Raw genomic sequence first — 24,937 nt, 5'->3', positions numbered from 1 at the left:
GCCCAAAGAATTGGTAGCGCAAACTGGGGCCAAGTTGGGCTGCCGTTGCTGTAGCGACCGAGTGCGTCATGTGACAGCGGCAGGATCGCAGGTTCGGTGGCGCGGGCCCAGCGTCACTTCCCGACTTCCCGCTGTCCCGCTTTGCTGCAAGGGACATTAGCTCGTGTGAATTACCTGTTTTGGACAGTGATTGGAGACTCAGACCTGCGTTTCAGCTGATTAATTTGGTCTGTCCCGTTGCTCAGGCTGCTAACTTAGGGGGCACGTATTGCGTATTTATTCATACTTACCTGGCCCGCTCGCTCCGGTGAACCCACATCATCCCATCATGGCTGACATGGCTGACACCGAGCTCCGCCAGCGCAAGGCCAAGGCCAACGACGATGGCAAAGCGAAGGAGAGCGCAAAGCTGCGCAACAAAGCCCGGGAAGATGACGAGTCCAGCTCAATTGGTCTAGATATCCTACGAGTCTTGACCTTTTTGTTTGTTGCTTCATGCGGACTGAGCTATGTCATCAGCTCCGGTGAGAGCTTCTTTTGGGGCATGCAAAATAGGCCGGATTACCTGAGGCCAGAGTGGTGGAAGTCCAAGTTTGTATGTAACTGCCCCAGAAGTCGCGCATGCTCGGAGCCTCTGTACTGTAGCTGACTTGTTTTTCTGCTCGCAGGCTGGTCCAATTTATCTTACTCCGGACGAGCTCTCCGAATACAATGGTTACGAAAAGGGCAAACCGCTTTACCTAGCTGTCAATGGCACCATTTTCGACGTCTCGAATGGCTTGCATATGTATGGCATTGGTGGTTCCTACCACTTTTTCGTCGGCCGTGATGCGTCGCGCGCCTATGTGAGCGGCTGCTTCGAGGAAGACTTGACCCCTGACATGCGCGGCCTCGAAGAGATGTACCTGCCGATTGACGATCCCGAGATAGATTCCAAGTGGACCACTGCTGAGATGAAGGAGCTAAAAAGACAGGAGTTGGAAGAAGCCAAAGAAAGGGTGTACAAAGGCCTGAAACACTGGGTTGATTTCTTCACCAACAGCCCCAAGTACCACAAGATCGGCTACGTTAAACGAGAGGAAGGCTGGCTGGAAGAACTTCCGATCCCTGCGCTCTGTCAATCTGCCCAGAAAAAGCGCAAGAAGAGAACCCCACGCAATCAATAGTAGAGTAATAAAGATGCATTTTCACTACATTTACCCTTCATGCTTTATAAAACTTTGTGGAGAATAACACACACGAGGGTGAACGAACTCGGCGTTACGTGCGAAGAAAAAAAAAACCCTGACCATTACCAAATTTCCTGTTCTTGTGGCCTCCGTCTGACTTCATTAACCCATACATATACAGCACTATTAAACACAGCATCCATTCCTTTACAGGAGTACGAAAACAGCACCCAAAGCAAGAAGCATCGAGCTGGAGACGCTAGAAATGGAAGCGCCCGCCGTTCGGGTCTCCGAAGCACTCGCAGGGGGTGCGCCAGACTCGGCGGAGGGAGGGGTAGCCTCCGTCGAGCCGCCCGAAGTCCCGGCGGCAAGCTTCTTGTACTCCTCAATGGATCTTGAGGAGTTGGCGCTGGTGCTACAGGAGATTAATGGTAAGCACTTTTCCACACTGTGATATGGCAGGCAGACTTACTTCTCGTTAATGACCATAGCCATGCCCTTTTCGCAGTGAGGGCCTTGACTGCAGAAGAACCACATCGGCTTCGTGTCGTTCACCATGATGGTAAAGACTGGGATCTCCTTTTTGGCGGCACTGGCGGCGACGGGCTGGTATGCTGAGAAGATGCCGAGGGCGCTGGGATTGACCTCCTTGATGGGCATGCATGGGTGATCGAAATCGGACTGGGTAACGGTGTGGTTACCAGCGAGGAACTGGAACTGAACCATGGAGCCGGGCGCGGCCTTGATCTTCTCCGGCCAGAACTTGAGGCCAGTGGCATTGTTAACTGGGTTGCGGCCGACAGAGACGACCTGGACGCTGATGGCTGCGCGTGTTTGTTAGCATCGAGTAATGCCAGTCCGATGGAACTCCAACACCCACCTTGGACAGCGCCGACCAGGGCCGCAACGGTAGCAAGAGTGAACTTCATGGTGACTGGGAAATTTGTCGAGGTAGTACTGCGTGAATGCGACGTATCAAGATCGGACGGTGAATGGGCAGAGCTACCAGAGCTGCCGAGCGAGAAGCGAGCGAAAGCGAGATACTGAGGTCCTCCCCCAAAAAAGACGTATACGCGATTAAAAGACCAGCAAGAAAAGGAACAAGAGCACTCAACAAAGGAACTAGCCTCTGGGAGTGATAGAACAAGAGAATGTACTGAGAAAGAAAGAGAGAAATAATGAAACAAGGGAAAGGAAAAAGAGGAAGAGGAAGAGGAAGAGAGATGGCTAGAATAAATGGAAAATTTCAGAAACAGCAAGGAGGGGGGCACCGATTCCAGAGGGCTCCGGGAGGCACAGTAGCGAGCTGTAACGAACTAGATTAACCATCGGGCGTACCGGGCGAAGGCAATGTGTTAGTCGAAACAGGAGTGATCAGCCACCGCATCTTGTCCCCTTGGCACTTTGGCGCATCTCGTTGTTTCCCAACAGTGCTCTTTGTGTTGGGTACTAATAATTAAGCAGAGGGAAACTTTTCAGTAATGCAGTGCATGCCGTCTTGCCGAGTTCCCTCCCTCTTCATCTGACACTTACTGGCTTAGCACTCTGGGCGTGTATCGGAGAGGGGGGGGGGGGGGGGGGCACGAGTGCCGTCTCACCCATCTTGCGCGGCACGTACTAGATCTGTACTTCCAAAACGGGTTGACTGGGTACCCGAAACCAGACTGACGTCCTAGTCTGCCCATAGGCGTGGTGGGATTTCTACGTCCCGAAATTGGCAGTGTTAGAAGACTTGTCGGAGGTGCTGCTCAAACGTGGCGAGCATCTCCTCCAATGTAGATCCGTCATCGCCCAGCTATTCTATCGTCAGATAGATTACATATTTTCAGCCTGGCCTATACTCAATTGAAAAAAAAAACAATTATCCTCCATTTGTTCTCTTCTTATTCTTCTATGAGAGCAGAATTGGAGTTACTCAACGGCGAACCTTGGTGTAGGTAGTGTCCGGCGTTGGTCCGGCATCAACCAGAACGGCTAGCAAAATGTGACCGGCGCAGCACATTTGCTGGCAGCAGGCTGCACCAATAAAAGCCAGAGGCTCCTTGGACAGGCTCTCTTTTTTTTCTTTTTCTCTTTCCACAGTGAACGCTACCATTTTACGGACTGCGCCTCTGCACCCATAAGTCTGGCACCGGCAGCGCCGCACCTTGGCCATTCTACGACGCCAACGAGACAAGGCCCGTTTCAGACCCGGCCCCACAGCTCCGTACTGGCAGCCGGCTCAAATACGGCCGACGAGCACAGGGTCGCTTGCTCGCATCGTCACAGTGCTGACCGCATCGAAGCCAGTATTTTTTGGGCGGTGAATAGTTCGTAGTAACTAGCTGTCGACTTGCTTACTGGCTACCCATCATCTCATATCATACTCGTGTATATTTAGTGACTACAAGTCACGCATCAGTAGTTGCAAGCACCACACCACGGGAATCCGTGACAACAAGTATAAATCCAAAGGTTTGGCACTGACATAGTGTTTATAGTTCTGTTTTGGCCATGCATCTATTACTGTACATCAAATGACCCGTATCTATCAGTTTCTGGATGAAACCATGAGCTTGCATGGTGACAAGGCTACACCGTCCACAGTGCCGTCGCATTCCCGCCTCTCCTGTTTCTGCTACAATCGGCACTTTCACGCGCCCTTTCATTCATAATTAACCAATGGAGCGTCATGAATGAAGATCGTCTGCAAGGACAAGCTCTCGACGACCTGATCGAACCAGCCTATCGAACCAGTCTCCTGCGCGACATGAAAGCCACTTGTCCACTGAATGGTCAACGTCAAACAAGGCCACTCGTTATTTCAATGAATAGTGCCCAAAGACTGTCCAAGTGGTGCATATTGAGAGGCCAAGGTTCTGAGTAGATGCTGTGGTGCTGGCTATATGTCGCAGGCTCCCGAGTCAAGCCCAAGCTCACAAAGGGCTTTTGCTGCGCTGAGCTGTGTCCCCGACTGCCTTTGACAAAAGATGCGATATCAACTGTCGTGAGGTGTTTTTCATGCACAACGACATCGTAGCGTCGTGTGTTCAAAAACACCAACTTAAAGATCCAGCAGGAGCTGCGGCGCAATCTTTTCCAGATCCTCCACCTGTTGGAGCCATTCGCGTCAGCCATCAAACAACATTCTCTTCCCCGCCCGGTCGAGGGCCAGAAGGGCGGCACATACCTCGAGAAACCCGGCTCGCTTCTCCACTGCCGTGCGCGCGATGGCCTCGCGCACAAAGACATCGACGTACTTGCCCACGGCGGCGTTGGCGTCGCGCGAGACCCGCGTCACGTCCTTCTCAAACAGGTCGTGCAGAATTCGCGTGAGCAAGTCCTTTGGGATCGACTTGTCGACGGCTGAATCCCCTCCAGTATGGTCTCCGTCGCGGTTCGCGGCCTGCGGGCGGCGCCGGGGAGGCGAGTCGTCGCCCGAGTCGAACGGGTCGCTGGAGGCGGCGGCGGCATCGCTCGATTCCTCCGCGGCAGCAGCGGCCTGCCTGCTACTGCCAGCCTGGGGCCGGCCTCGCGCGCCGCCAGCTTGCTTGGGAGGCATTTTTATGCTGTCTTGATGCTTTGGCCAGCGAGCGCGTCTATGTGAGAGTGTATACGAGGATGGTAGAGACGCGCTTCACACCGCGTCCTGGTGGAGAGGTGAGGTTAGTCATCCGGCGAGCAACAAACGCAGCCTCTACGACAAGAAGTCACAAGTAGCACAGAAATGACAAGACGAGACAGGTCACAAAAGAGAAAACAGACGAGTATTAAGAACCAAAGTTCGGTAATCTAACAACAAGGGAAATTGCGTAGGTGTATAAATTACAGCGACTAGAAAGTCTTTGGCAGAGCCATAAAAGAGAAATGCGCCATGCCAATGCCATTCTAATCCGCGCATCAGCTGTTGCACATGACAGAGTGTCAGGGTATCTACCCCAACTTCCCTCACTGTCAAACTTCCCATCTCTCCATTTTTGAATCCCCCTGAGTAATCCTTTCCCAACTAAAAACAGTGTCTATACAGTGATTATAGGGAGCATGGCATTTAGCCGGAGCCGCCCTTGAAGGCCTTGCCGAACATGAGGACCTGGAGCTTGTCGTAGATGGACAGGACACCAGCACCGGCAACACCACGGAGAATGTTGGCACCGGCACCGTTGAAGAGGGACTTGACACCGTTGGCAGCAATGATCTGGCGGGCAGCGTCGAAGGAGTTCTTGTACTTGACGGCCTCACCAGAAGTCATCATCATGCGACGACGGATGGTGTCAAGAGGGTAAGCAGCAATACCGGCACCGGTGGTGACACCCCAACCGAGGAGGAAGGAGGCAAGGAAGTTGTCCTCGAGGGAACCAGTGAGAAGGACGGGCTTGAGGGAGTCGTACATGCCGAAGTAGAGACCACGGTAGACGACAATACCAGCGACGGAGGGCATGAAACCACGGTAGAGACCGGCAATACCGTCGGAAGCGAGGGTCTTGCGGTAGACGTCAATGAGACCGTTGAACTGACGCTCGCCACCCTTGGAGGCGTTCTTGGCATCGTTGGCAAGACGGGTACGGGCGTAGTCAAGGGAGTAGACGAAAAGCATAGAAGTGGCACCAGCAGCACCACCGGAGGCAAGGTTACCAGCCATCCACCAGGCGTAGCCATCACGGTCCTTCTTGAAGCCGAACATCTTCTTGAACTTGTCACGGAAAGCGAAGTTCAGGGCCTGGGTAGGGAAGTAACGGATGACGTTGGCGGTGTTACCACGCCACAGGGAGAGAACACCCTCATCAGCAGCGGTACGGCGGAAGCACTCGACGATACCGTTGTAGCGGCGGTCGAGACGGCCAGACTTGATCATCTCATCCTGTTTGAACTGTTAGGGATGTGCACTGGGTTCGGATCTATGGACGCAACTGACCTGGTTCTGGATGAGAAGCTTGACACGCTCGATGGGAGCAGCAGCAGTCTTCGAGACGGCGGCGGAAACACCACCCACTGGAGAGCATATTAGTATTCAATTCAGAAAACTTGAAATGTTGCTTCGATTGATGGCGACTGTCGAGCTACGGTTGACAGTGGATGAAACGTACTCAGGAAGTCGGCAACGAAGGGCTATCACGTTGGTTAGCAGGTGTGTCCAGGGGTAACTGAGCGTGTAGCCGTAGGCCATGAAAATTTTGTCGCGTTACGCCTGTCGTGCAAAGGGAGAGATTGAGGCGGATAGAGAAAGCGCAGCATTCCACGAAAGGCATTGGCGATGCATCGCGGCTCAATTGGCCCCCAACGCAGATGCAGCTTCAATGGCCGACTTTTCCCCCTTTGTTCCGAACGACGACGGCATAACGCGGCATTTCCGGCAACGTAGCGAAAAGAGCTGTAAAGACTTACGGGCATGCCCAGGACCTTAGGCTTCTCTTGAGACATGATGACGGTTGTTCAGGTGCTTTCCCGGAAAAAAACAAGAAAGGACTGAGGGGAGAGTTGGGGATGGAGAAGAAAGGAAGAGAAGTGTGTCTGGGGAAGTCGAGTGAAATAAATTCTGCTCGATGGCCGGGTGGCAGGGTTGGGGGGAGCGAAAAAAAATTACTGCGGGTCTAGCCAAAGGGACAAGTTTTCTTAGAGCGAGTCTTTCCGGGCCTGCGCTAGAGCCAGTTACTAACTGAGCGCCTCCCAGGGACTTTTTCCATGGCAACAGTGGAGTTTGCGCCTGAGGCCAGAAGGAGGTCTGAGGCCAACAAGCTCTGGTGTCCAAATATCCCGCCGTAGAGCCCCCCTACAAAGGAGGTCCCGGCTTCCCCCCCATTCTGTCACGGGGCGGCCATGGCAAGGCCCACGCCGTCACCTGGTACCTCACTAGGACAGCAAAGTTACCGGTTCGCCCCGATGTTCCTTTTGGCTGGCTGGACTGCTACGCGGTACCTGCAAAGCCACCAACTGACTCTCACAGCAACCTGGGTAGGTAGGTTGGTAAGTACTTGTAGGTACTAGTAAGATAGGTAATCTGTACCTATGTAGGCAAGGTACTCAGTAGTTGCCTCGTATCTGGGACCTCTATCAAGTACTCAATCCCCCCATACCGCAATAGAATTTCCACGGAGATTTCCCCTCCTCTGCCTGCTATCAACGACTGTTGTCCGATGCTGCGCTCTCAGATACCCGTTCCTATCACCCAGGAAGGTAGTCGGCTCCGTTGCCAGTCTCCCACCTCACCACCCGCTACAGTAATAACTGGGCACCTATGTGGCCACAGCTGACACATAGGTAAGCCAATAGTGAGCCTCGGTCAGTCCCTGCTTCACCCTTGGAGATCTCGAGACATTGTACCACTATTGTACCTGAATATTGCTATTGAGACGGCTTAACAAATAGATCACCATGCGCCCCGAACCACTGAATCTCAATTGCCACTCAATCTTTTTTATCATTTCCCTGACAACAGCTCCTCACCATCCTTGGATAATCTAACTCGAATCCACTCCATGGGCCTTGGATTGGAAACAAGATGTCATTTTGTTCAATATCTGCAAACGAACCATATTTCTTTTCACGGGTCTTCTCATCCCTATTTTTCATAATTCTATCATCATTTCTTTTTTACCCAACTACATCCTCCTGCACCACATCCTAGCCTCTAGGTACATGAAGCTACTTACATGCCTCAGCCTAATCGCTGGCATTCTATTTTTTTTCCCGGGGATCCACCAAACAGCGGTTGCGCCGAGCCAGCCTGCCGGCCCCTGTCTTGCGCCATGCCCCTTGCAACCCCTTTCACCCGGAAAAGCCGCTAATCGAATTCCAGAAGGACAAGCGCAGTTGTCCTACTTCGTCGAGTGACGGCGTAGAGAAATAATAAGAGGACACGGAGGAAAGTATTGCAGGAGCATGTGGCGCTGTCATCTGGTACGGCCACAGCCGTCATCAGATGTCGGAACACCAATTGCAACGTAGCGCTTTCATATAGGTTGGTTCGTATCGCCCTCGCCCACAATTTGGGCAGTTGTTTCAATCCCGCCAAAATCCCGGCTAGCCGACCGCCCACCTTGCTGGGTCTTTGCTGATTGCTGGTGTCGCATGAAACCGCGAGCTTTGACCGTAGCCAGATGTACGCCCAAAAGCCACAAGCTATTTAAGCATGCAAAGAGCTCTCCTATTCTACTCGTATGCTGAAAGGCTTCATTTGTATTATCATACAACATGCCAATAGTGGAAACTAGGAACTCCTGGCAAAGTAGACATGTACCACTTCGGATTACCGGTTAGTATGCGTGGCGGCGGCCAGTCTCCAGCGATCACATGCTTAAGTGCGCAACAGGGATATTGTTTCTCGCTTCCTTGCTCATATTTTCTGGATAAGAACAAAATATGTCAACGACGGGATTACATTTCCAATCCCAGACTGACGGCGTAATTATCTGCAAGGCTGCAGGCCTTTGATATGGCTTGTCTGCGATCCCGTGATGTGTCACGTGATCTTCTGTACATGCTCCGGCCGCTGCCACGAACGTATTGCATCATGCGTGAACGTTGGTCTTGTGAATCGATTTCAATTGTGTTGGAGAATTAAATAGAGCATAATTCCGCGCCGTACTAATAGAGAGGCGTCAGTACAAATATACAAGAGTCATGGTCGATGAACATGACCGTGGGAATACCGACGTTTGTGGTGTTTCACCAGTAGGTATCGTCCCCCCAACAATTACCAGACTTGCCCAACTGCCTGCTACGGCTTGTCTCACTAGAATCATCCTTGAAGGTCGAAGCAGTCACGGTGTACCACAGCGATTGTCATGAAGAGTTTTTTTTATTTCATTCCGTTGCCGTTTGCTCATGCAAATTCGGTTTCTAGGTATGCTTAACCGAGTATGAAAAGCGTCCCAACCAGGCAGTTGTTTGCCTTGTATCTTTTCCCCATCCCTCGGCCATATATCATTCAGGCCATAATGACTCCAAACTTCCAGAAAACATCTTGATTGAAATTCGCTTAAGCAGCAATGGCGCGGGCTGTGAGAGAATGTTAGCGTTGCGTTCTAGTCGCCGAGCAAGTTTATAGGGGCGGTCGCATACTGTAGATCTTCATCTTGCTGTGTGTAGTGACAGGCTTGATCATGCCCTTCTCCTCGAGGTCGGCGATGCACTTGCGGGCCAGAGAGCCGTTGATCTTCATGCGGTCGACGAGAACAGCGACGGTGACGAGGCGGTAGGACTGGACATCCTTGTAGAGCTTCTCAGAGGTGCTCTTGTCGAGGATGACGGCGTGCTGGGCCTTGTCCTTGACCTTGCCCTTCGACCACTTCTTCTTTTGCTTCTTAGCTCCAGCAGCAGGCGCCTACAGCGAGAAAAAAAAATCGAATGTTAGTTCAATGCTCTCTGTATGTTCAGATCGTTCAGGCGAGCGAATTCGTCGTCGTAGGCGGGTGAGAGCGTACCATTTTGATGTGATGTGATTTGACGTTGACGGAGTGTGGAGGAACACGATTTTTCGCCAACGCCGTAGAGTTGACTTACCACTTTGGCGATGGGTCCCGCACCACCGGCGGGCGGTGGCAGGGCAGGCTTGCCCTAACATTGGCGGCGTGTAGGGTACGCACCCAATTCTTCTCCGCATCTGATTGGCCTGTACGGCACCCACCAAAATTTACCAAACCCTCCTCTGCCGAGCCAGACCTCCAACTTTATGAAAAATACTATCACGACAACCCGAGCATACTAACCGCAGTCCCCCGCCATCCACGGAAACATCGACTGCTTATATTCAAAATGTCTGAGGGCGGTGATATCGACGTTCTCCCCAGCGTCCTTCCCAAGGATGTTGCCAAGGAGGTTGGCAACGTAAAGCTGTTCAACAAGTGGGACTACGATGTCGAGGTTCGCGACATCTCTCTGACGTACGTTTTGACCCTGAACTGCTGCGTATGCGCGAGCGGCCAAGCGAGAGAGAGAAGGGGGGGAAGGAAACGATAGCCGATGCGAAGGAACTTCTCTCCTCGCCTGCGCCGTGGAGCCGGAACTGCAACGAGTATTCTGACGGATTGATTCATATAGCGACTACATCTACCTGAGCAAGCCCGTCTATGTCACGCACTCCGCCGGCAAGTATGCCGCCAAGCGCTTCCGCAAGGCCAGCTGCCCCATCATTGAGCGTCTCACCAACTCTCTGATGATGCACGGCCGCAACAACGGCAAGAAGCTCATGGCTGTCCGCATTGTCGACCACGCCTTCGAGATCGTGAGTGACGACCTACCTCCCCAACCGGACCTGATTCCCCGTGAGGAAAACTCGCATCACGCCAATGACAGGCACGCAAACCGACGAAGCCGTCAGGCACGCTGAAGCGAATTGGACACGCTGTGGAAGCAGCGGACAGCACGAACGCATCGGACGGCTCGCTAACCCAAAGAAATCTTCTAGATCCACCTCATGACCGACCAGAACCCCATCCAGGTCGCCGTTGACGCCATTGTCAACTGCGGTCCCCGCGAAGACTCTACCCGTATCGGTTCCGCCGGTACCGTCCGTCGCCAGGCCGTCGATGTTTCCCCCCTCCGCAGAGTCAACCAGGCCATTGCCCTTCTCACCACCGGTGCCCGTGAGGCCGCCTTCCGCAACGTCAAGTCCATTGCCGAGTGCCTTGCCGAGGAGCTGATCAACGCCGCCAAGGGCAGCAGCAACTCGTACGCTATCAAGAAGAAGGATGAGCTGGAGCGTGTGGCCAAGAGCAACCGATAGAGGGTTTCACAAAAATGGATTTTCATGGCTGGATGGAGTGCGGCTTTTGCGTGGTTCTGGGATATTACAGAATTGCATTTTTGCGTTTCGGGTCTGGGAACGCGGCTATGGATTGTTATAAAAAATGTCTCTAGTCTCAATAAAACTAGGCTCTGATGAAGCCTATTGACCTAACGATTGTCAAATTGTTAACTTAGTGTGGGTTGAATATTGTGACTTGGGCGTGTGTACGAAGCTGGTTATCGTTGAAGGGCGATGTTGACCTATTGGCATTGATTGGTTCCATGCGTCAAGGTTGTAGTTTCTGCTCGTGACAAGGCGATTGGCTGAATATACGCTTCTGTCACACACGATGTATCCTAGCGTGTTCTGTCCACCTAGCAATGTATTAAGTAGATTCCAATGCGTTACTCCATAATGCCACAGAGTGAACACTCTTCTGTTAGCTCGTTTGGGTAGCAAGGCAAATGTTGATCGACTCCAGCAGAATCGTATATGTGCATTCATTCGGGTCACGTAAAGTCATAAGCTCTATAAAATTCCACAGGGTGGCCGCCTCGGCTATGTATCAATAAAGTCGTAGCTTCTTCTCTCCGATAGACAGGCGCTGGAACATGCCCACGTGAAGTATGCCCTCTTCATACCAAGTCCCCATGCCTTCGTCGAGGTTGAAGCCGCAACGCTCCCAGAATGGCTGGACTCGCTTCTGCGCGTGGACACAGACCAGGCCGCCCCAAGAGGGGATCTCGGTCTCGCGTCTGGCGCCCATCTGCTCGAGGCCCAGCTCGGTGATGCTGGGGTCAAAGTATGCGGGGTTCTCCTTGAGCCACTGCAGGACGGTGCTGACGAGCAAACCGGCAATCCTGTTGCCGCGAAAGCCTTTCTGGACGGCGAGCCGACCGAGCTTGACGTAGGACTCTCGGCCGTCGTGGAAGGTGGTGGGCCGGTCGGCGGCAAAGGCGGGCGGCTGTCCGGACGGGTCGGGTTCCTCGCCCTCGAGCACGTTGTTCCAGTAGCGGCCACCGCGAACGGGATGGGGGCTGTGAGGGAAGGGCACGAGGCGGACGGTGCCAATCGGGGTGCTGCGCGTGGAGCTCTTGCGCGGTTGGATGACGGCGCCAGTGTCGTCGCGGACCTCGGGCTCCTGGGTGGTGTGGACGCTGGCGTAAGCGACCCAGTGGCAGCAGCGAGGGTCGTCGACGTCGAACTCGTTCTCGACGGCGACGTTCTGCTCCTCGACAAAGACGTCCTCGCGCACCTCCATGGCGTCGAGAAAAGTGGAAGGTATGCCGGCGGGCTGGTCTTTGCGCGGGGAACCCGGCTTGTAGCCCTCGAGCTTGCTAGGCTCGACGAGCGAGATGAATGGCGTTCCCATGGTGTCTTCGTTTGGCAAGAGTTTGGTGTTCTCTGGTGAGGCGGGGGGGGAGCTGTCAAGGCGGGGAGGCAGCTCCGGGGACCTGGGGAAGTGCGAGGGCAGCTTTTTCTGAAACACTTTATTATATGCCCGATGTTGATGGACAATGACTGCTATTGGGGGGGGTAATGAGGTAAGAGGTGGTGTGTGGTCGTCGACAGGAAGAGCAATGAGTATCTTGATATGACGTTGAGTCAGAGACCCGCCAAGCGCCAGTGCAACAGAGCGGCCAATTCGCGGCGGACCAGAGCGGCCAGGTGGTTCGGCTTGGAACTTTCTTCTGTCTTTGCGGAGGGAGGCGGTGAGGGTCGCGGGCGTCTTGCAGTGCGGGATGGATGTCAATAGACCAACTACATTGAAACAAGTGTCTGTCGTCTCCGTACGGGGGCTCGGGGGCAGCTGCTGTCAAGACAGCCTGTCCAATGCTGTGTGGACTGTGGAGTGATCTATCTTCCATGGCAAGATGACAAGCCTGGTCGTCTGTCTGGCTGCATGCCGGTTGTCCTAGCTACCCTATAACATGTTGATCGATGTGGAAAAGCGTCTGCGGTCGCAGATGCTGTCTTGATTTTGAAACAAGACTCGCGCGCAAAATAGGTCATATTGGTCGTGTGGGCTCTCGGCGAGGAAAAAAGAAACATGCATTGCATAGCGTGGGTAAGGGCTTGGGTGATGTGTAGGCGATGGAGTGTAGGACAGATGAGGCTTGCAATTTACCAGTTTTCCACAGTGCATCTTCCACGCCCCTTCCTCCCCGTGCAGCTAGGTACCTACGTCGTTGGGCAATAACCTGACGATGAGCCGGAGGCAAGTATCCGACATACCACCTCCGTTATCGAGCGCAGGTATCGGGTCGGAAGCTCATTGGCTATGCATACTACTCAGTAACCAAGGCAGCTTCATCAATGCGACAAATATACCGTTATACATAGAACATTGGATATTGGATGGAACTGATGATGAAAGCCCGTTCTGCACGGACCCGGACCCAGTACCTAGGAAGGTACCCAGAGCGCACCGTGCTAAAGTCGCTGGTGGGCGGCAGACGGCAGTTCTGACAGCACTAAGTACTTCACCGAGTACTTGAGTAGTACGGAGGACGGATTAGATAAGGGGGCTCGAAGGACCGCTTAGACTTGTCTTTCGCTGTTGCGATTGCAAGAACAAACCATATCGCTCTTCGATTTCTGTAGAAATCGATGTCTTTCCTCTGATGTATTGTCTAGTCTGTTTGAGAAATCAGCACACAGGTAGGGAGTAGGGTGTAAGGATCTCGGAATCTGGGAGGCTGGCTCTGGCATTGCCTCTTCCATGCCCCGTCGTCGTTGCCCCCTGATTTGAGCGTGGATCACTCGATACCGAGTTGCCTCATGCCTGCCAACTGCATGGCAGATGGCTGAGCCGGGGCCAACCACTCACTTTATTCCTTGTGAAAAAAGCCTAAGGCGCCGTTGGTCCCAGATTAACCCCCCGTCTGCCCCCCCCCACAGGCGATGAGCTAGTGCCACCGTGCACGCCCAAAGAAGGAAAAAACGAAGAAGGTGCATTGATTAGCGGGATTCGATTTTCAGACTGTCTCGTCAAAGGCATGCGGCAAGTTTTCGATATGTAGTGGTAGTGACTGATGTGCAGTTGGGCACACTGTAATACGTAGCCCTGGGGTCATTGTTCAATAGCTGATATCTGTCATCTACCAAGTACCTATGTAGGTAGGTACGTTGGTACCTGGATATGTATCTTGACACTTGAAATGCAACTTACTTAGTCCTGAGGTAAGTACCTAGGTAAATAGGTACTGAATGGCCATCCGAGTAAGTACCCACGTAGTCGCTGTCTGTCCATGTCTCGTAGCAAACTAGTAATGTTTTCTGCAGCACAAGCTTGGGATGCCAATGTCTTCACTCATCCTGTGCAGAGGCGCCGAGACATATTACCATGATTTTATCCGCGCTCTCTTTTTTTTGTGGCATTATGCAAGCATGGTCGGCCTGGAGTCAGGTACCAAGCACTTTACGAACCATCACCAGCCACCATTTGCCAAATCTGCCATGCATAATCCGTACTCCGTAATCCGTACATCCACTCGCCTTTAGCGTGCCCCGGTACCGCTAAGGCACCTGCCAGGTAGGTAGGTAAGTAGCCGCACTACTAACTTACCTTAGTACTACTTACAGGTAACTAACACCACCGCATGATGTACTTTCCGGCCAAGACAAAGGTAGGCTAGTAAACATGTACCTACATACGCAGGTAGCTTCCCCATTTTCTCGCCTCTTGTTCAGGGGTCTGCGCAAGAACCCCCCAACCTCAAGGGCTTTTTGCCCACCCACGTTTCCCACCCCCCGAGCGTTGAATGCTTCTCGGTAGCTGCTCTTTTCTTTTTATCCCCCTCTCTGCAGTCTCGTCTCGAAATTCTCCTTCACCAACCTCCAACAGGATACGTACCGTTTTGGCTTTTCCTTACCTATCGGAGCTTCATGTTGTTGCTAGCGTTGCTCCCCGGCCGCCAGCAACCTCAGTCTCCGCCGGCTGGCCACCTGTATATATAGCCTCTTATTAGGCCCAATCGCATCCCGACCTGTACAGCAATTGGATCCAGGCTGCTTCTGCTAGACTTGTCGGGCCGTCGACGCTCGCTGCCAACGCATCTGCCATGCCTTGGCACCCGCTCCCGCGCATCGCCTTTGCCGTTGCAACTTTTCCCTTCACCGCCCAACGACCTGCCGACCTCCCCCTCGAGATTGGCGATGAGTTGTACATTATCGAAGAGACTGCCGACGGCAACTGGCTGAGAGGCTACCTCGTTGCCCCTCCCAGCCTGCTTGCCGGCCTCACCTCTGTCCAGGGCCAGACCCTCGAGGCCAGAGTCTTTAGCGGCATCTTTCCTCGCAGCTGCGTCCAAGTTCGCGAGATGCTGGGCGAGTCCGAGGACGGAGACAACGAGACGGCCCAAGCTGACCGAGATGTCCAATACGATGAGAACGTGTCCGAGGATTCGGCCAAAGGCGGCCTTGAAAGTGATGTAGAGAACACGCACCAACAAACCAAGACAAGGTCCACACGCAAACGCCGGACGCCTCTGCAAGAACTCTCCCAAGGCGCCGGTACGAAGCTCTCGGTGCCCATCAAGCGCGATCCGAAAATGCCACGACCGCCAGCCCCTGTACCAATGCTTAAGATTGGCGACGAAACACCCACATCCGCCTCCGAACCCTTAATAGACGAAATTTCTTCCTGCCTGCGCGAATGGCACTCCAAGAACCTCCACCAGCTTCTTCTCGACAGGGAATACGCCAAGCTCGACAAGCTCTCCCAGCTCATCACCAAGCTGAACCTGCACCGCCAGCAGTTTCTGTATAATGTTCTCACTGCCAGCGAATACGAGATCCTTCGAGAGAAGACGGTATGGGACCTGGTCCAAGTCAACAAGCTCTGCGGTGGTGAGGTCATTGTGCGTGATCCCGCCGCTCGTGGTCGCATCTTGACTGGCGAGGACTCTGCTGTGGCTCTTACAGAACTCCAGTCTAGCATGAGTGTTCTTGACGAGCCCCCAAAACCAATCATCGAGCTCGCCAGTTTACACCATCTGCTTCTAGACATGAAAGGCTTTGCTGGCACATCTACAGAGGAAACCTGCCTCACTGCCCACCTGGTCAGCAAACCGCACCATGGCAAGCCCATCAGTCTCTCAGAAGCCTTCAGCATCGACGTCCCGGCAGGTCGCACTATGGGTAGCCTCATGCAGGATGGTGCTACGCGAACACTCTTCACCGACCTGTCCAGTATCGATATAGGTGACGTCCCTGCCGCCGAATCGGATCTTTACCTAGTCGTCAAAGTTCTGTCCCCTCAACGAATCGAAATGCTGCCTTCCCAGACGAGGTTAGGCAGCTTAGGTGACAACTACTACACACGGGAACACACCAAATCGCTACCAATTGGTGGTGGCAAAGGCACCAGAAGAAGCTTCATGTGGGCCGCTAAATCCACGAGATCTACGTTCTCACGAGGCTCTCATTTTTCCAAAATGGATGCTGTCAATGAGCAGCAAGGCGGAGATCGACCTTACTCCAACCGGACAGCAAGCCGAGATGAGCATGGCCCGCCAAGCACTGCTGGCTCGCAAGTCAGTATGGCGGTTGACGAAGTTCAAACGGCCCAACGCACCGTTGGTGTTGGCGTTATGAAACTCAACGCCATTATGAAACAAGACGAAGAGATCGAGCACGTTATTAGTATCTGGGCACCTTCCACAAGACCCACAGCCGAAAAAGAAATGGGGGAAGAGTGGGATCCTCTAATTCGAGAAATCATGGGGAGCTCGTCTGAATCGTTCGAGAGAGCGAGACGTGGCGAACGACTCCAAGTGTCTCTCAAGGCTTTTGACCACCCAGACCCTGATGCCCTCATTAAAGCCACACCGACAATCCTGTCTGGAGTGTCTAAAACGAGCAGAATTGGGTTTGCTGGCGCACCAACGCGACCTAGATCCGACATTTACTTGACAGTTAACACGGCAGCTCTTGCGAAGCAAAATCTCCTCTCTAGATACGGGGGAAGTGCTACCAGTATGCCGCCTGGAATGCAGGCGTCGAATTTGCAAGTGACGCTGGAGGTTCGACATCGATCCGGAACAAAGATTGAAAATTGCATCTTCCCATCCTCAAATAGCAGTGGCATGACTACCTTCAAATCTGTCGCTACCGAGCGTGGTGAGGCGTGGAACCAGACACTTCGTCTATCGCTACCCGCAGACGATGTTGCTGGTGCCCATGTTGTCATGTTTGTGAGCGACATGCCAAGCCCCCCATTCGCTGTCGCACACATACCCCTTTGGGACCGAGAAGCGTTCATTCGTGACGGACCTCACGGGTTGCTGCTCTATAAGATAGATGAGCATACCTCAACAGCACAGGCCGGTCCGACCGGCAAAGGCGGCTATCTTTCCACTGTCTGGGCACCAAGAGGCAAGGACGAGCGCTCTGTTGAAGTGACCGGCCCGCTTGCATTACTGCTCATTGATACATTCTTGTGCAGCACGCGTTTCTCCCAAGACCGCGTAGTCCTTGGTCTGCTGAAGTGGAGAGAACTTTCTCAGGAGGATCTCACCGCTGTTCTGCGCCAAATCAATTTCGTACCAGAAATCGAGGTCGTTAAGCTACTTGGCGACATTCTCGACGGGTTATTTGGTATCTTGGTTGAACATTCCGGCAACAACGAGTACGAGGATCTTGTCTTCACGGCTCTGGTTAGGGTACTGGGTATTGTTCACGACAGACGTTTCAACCTGGTTCCCCTGGTTGATCAGTATGCCGAGAAGCAATTTAAATATCCCTTTGCGGCGTCTTGTCTTGTTCGCGCTCTTGCACGATTGCTTCAACATCCAACAGAGACTGAGACTGCTCGCAAGCTAAGGTCTACTTTCAAGATTGTCAGGCATATTCTCAAGTTCATTACACAAGCGCGCAGTCAACAGCGAGCGAAGGAGGCAGGAATTGGTATCAAGACTTCGGCACAGGGCTTCACGAAGCAGCTACGATCCATTTTCAAGGCTCTTGAAGAAATGATGCGAAACCCGGCCCCTGTACTGGTTGGTAGCCAGACCCTGGTTGTGCAGCACTTCCATACATGGCTCCCTGAGCTTAGGGACATGCTTACAGCTGAAGAAATTCTTCATATCGCCATTGATTTTATGGACTCTTGCACCGACGTCAAAGGCAAGCTGACTTTGTATAAGCTCGTTCTCATTATCAACTACTCCAAGCTGGATATTTTTAGCCACCCTGACCAGAGATCAGCTCTCAGCGCCAATACAGTTCGGTGGATTAGCCCTCATTGGGGTCATTGCCCAGACATGACGGATCAGTGGAGAAACCAAATTCGACTATGCTGCTCTATTCTTGCCAACCAGCTCGACTACATTGGTCCTGAAATTCCGGACCATGCCCCCCGCGTCATTGACTCCTATTTATCAATCTTGGCATCACCCCCGCCAGCACGAAAGAAACTGTCGCTTCTGTTTCCTTCCTCCTACCCGTTTCCATCGAAAGCGACTGTACAGACTGTGGACTTTGACGAGTCTTTGGCTGAACTATCCGCCATCCTGTCGGCCATCTCGAGTTCGTCCGTGGGGATGCAATTGGAATTGGCCGACAGCAACATTCAGACCATATTGGAGAATGTGCTCCGAGTGCAAATGAGCATTTTGAAGGGAGAGGCATTCCCAGAGGGCTGGTTAAGTGTACACATTTATCATCACAAATCTGCCATGCGCACTCTCCAGTACTTGGCTACAATTCTTTTGGAGTCTTTCCTCCCCCACCCGGATGATGCCGAAACTTTCAATACCGACCTGTGGAGAATGTTCTTTGAGGCGTTGCTCAAACTTGTTGGAAGTCCTTCACTTGCTTTGGAGACTTTCCCAGAGCAGAAGAGAAGGGCTGTTTGGAAGATTGCTGGCGATGTGCGTGAGGATGGTGCTGCCCTTCTACGTAGGACGTGGGAGGCAATTGGATGGGAAGCAAGCAATGAAGAACGCACTAGATACGGACTGGCCAAGATGGGCGGTTACCAAGTCCAGTATGTTCCTGGTCTTGTTGGGCCAATTGTAGAGCTGTGCCTGAGTGTGCATGAGGGCTTGAGAAGAATGGCTGTCGAAGTCTTGCAAACTATGATTGTCAGCGAGTGGACTTTGAGCGAGGATCTCTCTGTCATCCAAACAGAAATGGTCGACTGTCTTGACGCTTACTTCAAAACAAAGCCTTTGACGGAGAGCGTTTTGCAAAAGCTTTTTCTCGGGGAATTGATGGAAAGATTCATTGCCCTCGCTGGAGATAACGATGAGTCCTTGACAGAAGCTCTCGAGGACCTTACCGGAACTCTGGATGAGTTCCTGGATCTGTTAGTCGCTGTACACAGCGGTGACAGCGGAAGTGGAGCGTCGGATATTATCAATCGACTTCGCCTTATGGAGTTCCTTCGGGATATGCAAAAGGAGGAAATTTTCGTGCGATATGTTCACCAGTTGGCAACTCTGCAGGCCGAATCACGTAACCACGCCGAGGCTGGTTTGGCACTGCGCCTGCACGCTGAACTCTATGATTGGGATCCGAACCGAGAGGCTGGGGCAATGGTTGATCCGGCATACCCAGCCCAAACACATTTCGAGCGCAAAGAAAGGATATATTTTGACATGATCAAGCATTTCGAAGAAGGCGAGTCTTGGAGTAATGCCTTGACTGCCTACAAGGAGCTTCAGGCTCAGTATGAAACGAACATATATGACTTTGCCAAGCTCGCGCGAGCCGAGCGCGCGATTGCCACCATCTACGAAACCATCTCCAAGAGCGAGAAACTCGTCCCCAAATACTTCAAGGTTATTTATCGTGGCCTTGGCTTCCCGACTACCCTTCGAGACAAGCAATACATCTATGAAGGTTCTCCAGGCGAACGTGCTGCATCGTTTACGGACAGGATGCAGGCGCAGTATCCGTCCGCGAAGATTATCACGACAGAGGATGGCGAGGAAGTTGAAGGACAGTTCCTGGTCATCTCTGTAGTGACTCCACACCGGGATCTGTCTCATCAAATCTATCAGCGAACCCGCGTCCCGCAGGTTATTCGCGACTTCTTGCTTTCTTCTCATCCGCAATTATTCTCCATCACCGCTAAACGTAGCACCTCTGGACCTGTCGAAGAGCATTACTCCCAGAAATTAGTTTTCACAGCGGCGGAACCCTTTCCGACAATTCTTCGCCGAAGTGAAATTATTGATGTCAACGAACTTCATTTGTCTGCGCATGAGACTGCACTGGAGCGCATCGTGCGCAAGACGCAGGAGATGGCTTCTTTGGAGCGTCGCATAGCGGAAGGCGAGGAACAAAACATGCAGCTGCTTCTAGACGCTGTAGCAGTTTCGGTTAACCCCAATTCTGATCAAAGTGTGGCTTGCTACCGCAAGCTTCTGCCCGAACCAAAGAGCGACGATGAAGAGGACGACGATGATGACGATGAGGAGAACGGGGACGAAGTAGAGCTCAGTCCTAGCAACGCAGCTATCAAGACGGGCCTCATCGACCATGCCATGCTGCTCAAGAGGTGCTTGGCGCTGTTTGCGCGAACCAAACCTGACCCTTTTGCTGCCAGCAGGTATGATGAACTGATTCGACACTTTGAGAGCACTTTTGCCCCCGAGATTCTCACCTTTGCTCCCCCGCCACCGGTCAAAGAATTAGTATCTACGCCGTCGACTACTTTCAGAGGCACGTCGCCTTCTATTGAACAGAGCCCTCGGTGGCAAACTGTTGTCTCCCCGAATGGCGGTACAAAACTGGAGGAAGCCTCGGTTGTTCGTCGCGTCTCTCTACAGCAGCCGCGAGGTACACGCTTGAGCTTTCTAGGCAAGAAGAATAGTATCGATCACCAAGCCGACTTGAACGGTATCAATGAATCACCAAAGAGCCACAGCCACAAACGAAGTCTCAGCAAAGAAAATTCCATGCGACAGGCCATCTTTCGATCCCACTCGAGCGACGCTAGCAATGGAGAGCGACGAGGCAGTTCCACAAGCACCGAAAGACGCCAGTCGCAGGATGATCAAGACACCTCCACGAGAGGGTCTGCCTTAATGAAGCGCGGCAGTAGCGTGCGGAAGAGGTTTAGCATGCTCAAGCTCGGCATAAAAAACAAGAACAATGCGGTCATGGGCAGTGTCGATGAAGAATAAGAACAAGAACAAAGCGATAATTCCCGATTTCATTTCAGTTCTGTTTTACATCTTTTTTGTTTCGGCTTGCTAGCGAACTTTGCATTCGTTGTTTCCTCATCGATTTCTCCCTATGGCAAATACTATATAACAGAGCGTCGCCCGAATTTCTTTCTTGATTTCTCTTTTTCTTTCTCGGCTCTCGAACTTCTACATACATGTACTTATTTTCTGGCTCTTTACAGCTAGGTGTTCTGGATACCACTGGTCACTAGGGGTCTGCCACAAGGATTTTTGTGTCATATACCGCGGGTCGAACTCCTGTTTCCTTTTTTCTCTTCTCATCTGCAATTAGCATTTCGTTATTATATCCAAAAAGAATTCACATAGTTGCCGCATCGTTCATGCAGTATATTGCGCTTGACGCCTAATTTATAAAGTTGGTGACACAGAAGAGAGCAAAACTTGACGCGCTTGAAAATTTCCATCATACACACTACTATGTAGGTATGTACATATATATATACATAGAAAGTAAGATTGCTCATATGCATTTAGTTTCCCGGTCCCCGTCAGCATCCCATGAATTTACAAGTCCCGTAACGTGTCATTTGAAAGTTTAGACATATGGGTTGTCGTTGAAGGCAATCAAGTTCGTGGTGTCCTGAACCTGGTTATTGATGGGGGCGTTTTTCATGGCCAACTGCTGGATAGATTTGCAGAGCTCGGATCCGGAGGTACCATCCTTGGCGGCGAGGTAAGCTGCTAGACCAGCGATGTGAGGACTGGCCATGGACGTGCCGGTCATGCCGCCCTAGATATTGGCGTGCACGTTAGCTCGTCATCTCCGGCGAGAAACATGCGTATTCACATATATATATGCCAGGGAAAAAAAGTAAAAAAATAAAAAACAAGGAGAGCGTTTAAGCACTTACCCAGCCGCCTCCGGGGAGGGTCGAGGCAATGTTGACGGCGGGTGCGGAAATGTCGACGCTGGAGCCCCAGTTGGACTGGATGTAGCGGTTGTCGTAGTAGTCGCTGCCGCCGACGTTGCAGGCGCCGCCGGCCGAGGCCGGGGAGATGTCGGACGCGGTCCTGTTGGCGTTGCCGGCGGCGACGGCGACGAAGATGCCGCGGCGGACGAGGTTGTCGACGGCGTCGTTGAGGGCCCGCGAGTAGGGGCAGCCGAGGCTCATGTTGACGACGACGCCCTTGGGGCAGTCCCGGCCGGCGGCGTCGCGGGCGACGACGTTGACGGCCTTGACCATGTCGGCGCTGGAGCCGACGCACGAGCCGTTGCGGTACATGTCGCTGAGCACCTTGATGCCGTACAGGTGCGTCTTCTTGGCCACGCCAAAGGTGCGGCTGCCGACGGTGCCGGCGACGTGCGTGCCGTGCTGGCAGTCGTCGTAGTCGGGGCCGGGGCCGAAGCGGCCGAGGTAGGTGGCGCGGCCTTCAAAGTCCTGGGGGGGAGGGCGGAACAGGGTTAGGACAGAACCGGAAGGAGAGAGGGAGGGAGAGAGAGATATGGGGGGGGGGGAGGGAGGGGGAAAGAACTTACAGGGTGATTGGTGTCGATCCCAGAGTCAATAATGTAGCTACAGGTGCCTTCGCCGCTGCTCTCATCGAAAACATAGTCAGGATTGCCCGGCCCGCGGGCAGAGATGCGGCCGAGGCCCCACGGTGCCTGGCCCTCGGAGAGATACCCCTGGACCGACCCCATTGAGACTTGCTCAATGTACTCGACCTGACCAGGGACGATATTGTTAGCGAGTGTTTTGAGGAGCGGAAGGGGGAATGTAAGAGCGGATGTACCTCTGGGTGGTTGCGGATCGCATCGAGGCTATCGCTGCTCATCTCGCCGGCGAAGCCCGTGAAGACGCCATCCGAGTAGACGCTGGAGGGGTCATGTTCGAGCATCTTGTAGGCCTCCTCGAGGTCCGTCAGCACGGTGCCGTCCTTGAACTTGACAATGTAGCTGCCTTCGACGAGGTCCTGGGGCTCGCCGCGGGGGGCCAGTATGGGAGCGGGCACGGCACGCTTGCGGACGGCCGGAACGGCAGCGACCAGCGGCAAAAGAGAGACAAGGAATGAGAAACGCATGATTGTGGTGGGAAAAAGAGTGTCTTGAAACGAAAGAATAAGAGAAGTAAAAAGAGAAAAAGAAAGACTGGTTGTGTATGCTGGGGGTGATTCGACCACTGGCGATCAACGCTGAACCATCCAAAGAAAACAAGCGGCGAACTCGAGCATTTTATCTTGCTCTCGTAGATGGGAGTCTTGATACGACTTGAACGTGAATTGTTGCCGAGATCCATCCATTCGACTGGTTCCCGGGTGGAGAGTATATTACTCTACATCCGACTTTGTTCGTGGCTGAAGATGGGGAAATTTAAGGGCACTGGGGAGTCTACAGGCTGTGATGCTCGGGACTGACTCGAGCTCTGTAGGGCCACACAGTGACGAGCCGAAGCATTGACAAGTTCGCCATTGGCGTTTCTTGGCTCCTGTGGATGTGGTAATATCGAGAAGGCGACTGTTTTGTCACGCAGCACAGGCCATTATTGCCCGCCGTATTATGTTCTTTCTGTTCGAATACAGGGAGCGACAAAATGGGAGGGATGGGCCAAGATGCAGCGGGCCTCTGGTTCTCCTGAGCAATATTCTGCGAGACTTGGGGTATACCATCATCCCTGAGAGCCGCTCCGCTGACAAGCCATTGGTTCTTGCAATGAGTGATGGGCATGTTGCCGTGAGAGCCCCATGAACGGTTCGGTCGAGATGAAAAGCGGCTGAGAAGCGGCATCCTGAAGGGAACTCTCTTCGGTCGCGCAGCCGAATGATTGAAACGCGCGAAGCCTGTCCGATTGAGTGTCCCAGACCGAGCCCGCCCGATTGCCGGATCAGCGCAAAAGATGGCCAGCCGGGCGGCCGCCCAGCATGCGTCATGACACTGCCCTATCCGAAGGCCCTATCCGAAGGCATAAGAGAGTACTCAGTATACGCAGGGCGTCATCGACCTCCTGCATTGCCTCCTGAAAGGTGACTTGGACCCTTGCTGAAACATAGTCCGATGCTTGCTCGTGCAGAGCGAAAAATAGGAGTGGAGTTTTCCGGCGCGGCGGCGCGGCGCGCGGGCATGTATATAGAGGCACATGTATATACTATTACTGGTATCTATTATAGTGTTGTGAAGAAGCCACCTGCCTGATCGGGTAATATGGCAGTCTTGGCAAGCAAAGCCAACAGCCAAAGTGCCCGCCTTGTTGAAACCCGTCTCGTCTCAACATCCATGGCACAGCACGGGCGTCCCGGGATGCCGGGCCATGAGCGCGCGGTGAGGGATGTTTCGGGGAAAGATCCGCGCATGGCTCTTGGTTTAAGCTTGTTATCGCGAAGAGAGAGAGGACCTTTGCAACCCTTCCTTGCCCCGCTCACGCACCCAGCAATAAATTGACTGGGTGAAACGGACAAGGGCCCTGACTCATCTTTCTTATTGATTAATCGGCTCGCTGCCACGGAGATGCCCGCATCTAAATGCCACCAAATTGTGGCTGAATATTGACGTTGGTTACTATAAGGCAGGAAGATAGAGTACGGCCAAGACATCCTCTATGGTGGGGTGGGTGGCTGAGGTGTTTGAGTCAAGACTATGCAAGCTGTGTGCCTCAGTCAACTCTACACCGCACCCGTCGGTAGAGGAGAGAAGAAAGTTGGCGCATAGAAGAACCCAAGGGGGTTGTTGATGCCATAGTTTGGTGATTGCCAGTGCACGCTTTTACGCTTTGTTCGAACTCGCTGATGGCAGAGCATTCTGCGAGACCGTTCGAGTGGCCAAGAAGATAAAAAATAAAAGTAAAGAAAAATTGAAAAGGTCGAGCCAAAGATTGAGAAATGAGAACTCAACTAAAGTTGATGCAATCAGAAAGAGTAACTATATAATGAGAGGA

General features: G+C 52.9%; 9 protein-coding genes across 9 annotated transcripts; 3 read left to right on the top strand and 6 right to left on the bottom strand.

Annotated features, from left to right (window-relative positions):
* Positions 1-328: 328 nt before the first annotated feature.
* Positions 329-1,166, top strand: V2A60_009905 (cytochrome b5-like heme/steroid binding domain-containing protein; the record flags this gene model as incomplete). Its single annotated transcript, XM_083261169.1, has 2 exons — positions 329-595; positions 669-1,166. The coding sequence occupies 2 exons, from the start codon at positions 329-331 to the stop codon at positions 1,164-1,166; spliced, it is 765 nt and encodes a 254-aa protein (XP_083117295.1).
* A 210-nt stretch (positions 1,167-1,376) lies between these two features.
* Positions 1,377-2,098, bottom strand: V2A60_009904 (cupredoxin domain-containing protein; the record flags this gene model as incomplete). The annotated part of the gene is made up of 3 exons (XM_083261168.1): positions 1,377-1,584; positions 1,642-1,993; positions 2,050-2,098. 3 exons carry the CDS (start codon positions 2,096-2,098, stop codon positions 1,377-1,379), a joined length of 609 nt encoding a protein of 202 aa, XP_083117294.1.
* A 2,114-nt stretch (positions 2,099-4,212) lies between these two features.
* V2A60_009903 (CENP-S associating centromere protein X-domain-containing protein) lies at positions 4,213-4,710 on the bottom strand (the record flags this gene model as incomplete). Its single annotated transcript, XM_083261167.1, has 2 exons — positions 4,213-4,260; positions 4,339-4,710. The coding sequence occupies 2 exons, from the start codon at positions 4,708-4,710 to the stop codon at positions 4,213-4,215; spliced, it is 420 nt and encodes a 139-aa protein (XP_083117293.1).
* A 486-nt stretch (positions 4,711-5,196) lies between these two features.
* Positions 5,197-6,566, bottom strand: V2A60_009902 (mitochondrial carrier domain-containing protein; the record flags this gene model as incomplete). The annotated part of the gene is made up of 4 exons (XM_083261166.1): positions 5,197-6,006; positions 6,061-6,137; positions 6,233-6,254; positions 6,531-6,566. 4 exons carry the CDS (start codon positions 6,564-6,566, stop codon positions 5,197-5,199), a joined length of 945 nt encoding a protein of 314 aa, XP_083117292.1.
* Positions 6,567-9,123: 2,557 nt separating this feature from the next.
* On the bottom strand, positions 9,124-9,571 carry V2A60_009901 (40S ribosomal protein eS25; the record flags this gene model as incomplete). Its single annotated transcript, XM_083261165.1, has 3 exons — positions 9,124-9,143; positions 9,207-9,468; positions 9,569-9,571. 3 exons carry the CDS (start codon positions 9,569-9,571, stop codon positions 9,124-9,126), a joined length of 285 nt encoding a protein of 94 aa, XP_083117291.1.
* Positions 9,572-9,899: 328 nt separating this feature from the next.
* Positions 9,900-10,869, top strand: V2A60_009900 (40S ribosomal protein uS7; the record flags this gene model as incomplete). The annotated part of the gene is made up of 3 exons (XM_083261164.1): positions 9,900-10,027; positions 10,185-10,368; positions 10,552-10,869. The coding sequence occupies 3 exons, from the start codon at positions 9,900-9,902 to the stop codon at positions 10,867-10,869; spliced, it is 630 nt and encodes a 209-aa protein (XP_083117290.1).
* A 568-nt stretch (positions 10,870-11,437) lies between these two features.
* Positions 11,438-12,244, bottom strand: V2A60_009899 (acyl-CoA N-acyltransferase; the record flags this gene model as incomplete). Its single annotated transcript, XM_083261163.1, has 1 exon — positions 11,438-12,244. The coding sequence occupies one exon, from the start codon at positions 12,242-12,244 to the stop codon at positions 11,438-11,440; it is 807 nt and encodes a 268-aa protein (XP_083117289.1).
* Positions 12,245-14,477: 2,233 nt separating this feature from the next.
* V2A60_009898 (guanine nucleotide exchange factor DCK1) lies at positions 14,478-21,008 on the top strand (the record flags this gene model as incomplete). The annotated part of the gene is made up of 2 exons (XM_083261162.1): positions 14,478-14,501; positions 14,844-21,008. 2 exons carry the CDS (start codon positions 14,478-14,480, stop codon positions 21,006-21,008), a joined length of 6,189 nt encoding a protein of 2,062 aa, XP_083117288.1.
* A 598-nt stretch (positions 21,009-21,606) lies between these two features.
* On the bottom strand, positions 21,607-23,090 carry V2A60_009897 (S8 family peptidase; the record flags this gene model as incomplete). The annotated part of the gene is made up of 4 exons (XM_083261161.1): positions 21,607-21,801; positions 21,923-22,450; positions 22,549-22,734; positions 22,803-23,090. The coding sequence occupies 4 exons, from the start codon at positions 23,088-23,090 to the stop codon at positions 21,607-21,609; spliced, it is 1,197 nt and encodes a 398-aa protein (XP_083117287.1).
* Positions 23,091-24,937: the final 1,847 nt, after the last annotated feature.

This window comes from Cordyceps javanica, chromosome 7 (assembly GCF_051103115.1).
Source record: "Cordyceps javanica chromosome 7, complete sequence".
Classification (NCBI taxonomy): domain Eukaryota; kingdom Fungi; phylum Ascomycota; class Sordariomycetes; order Hypocreales; family Cordycipitaceae; genus Cordyceps; species Cordyceps javanica.
This window is presented reverse-complemented; position numbering and strand designations above follow the sequence as displayed.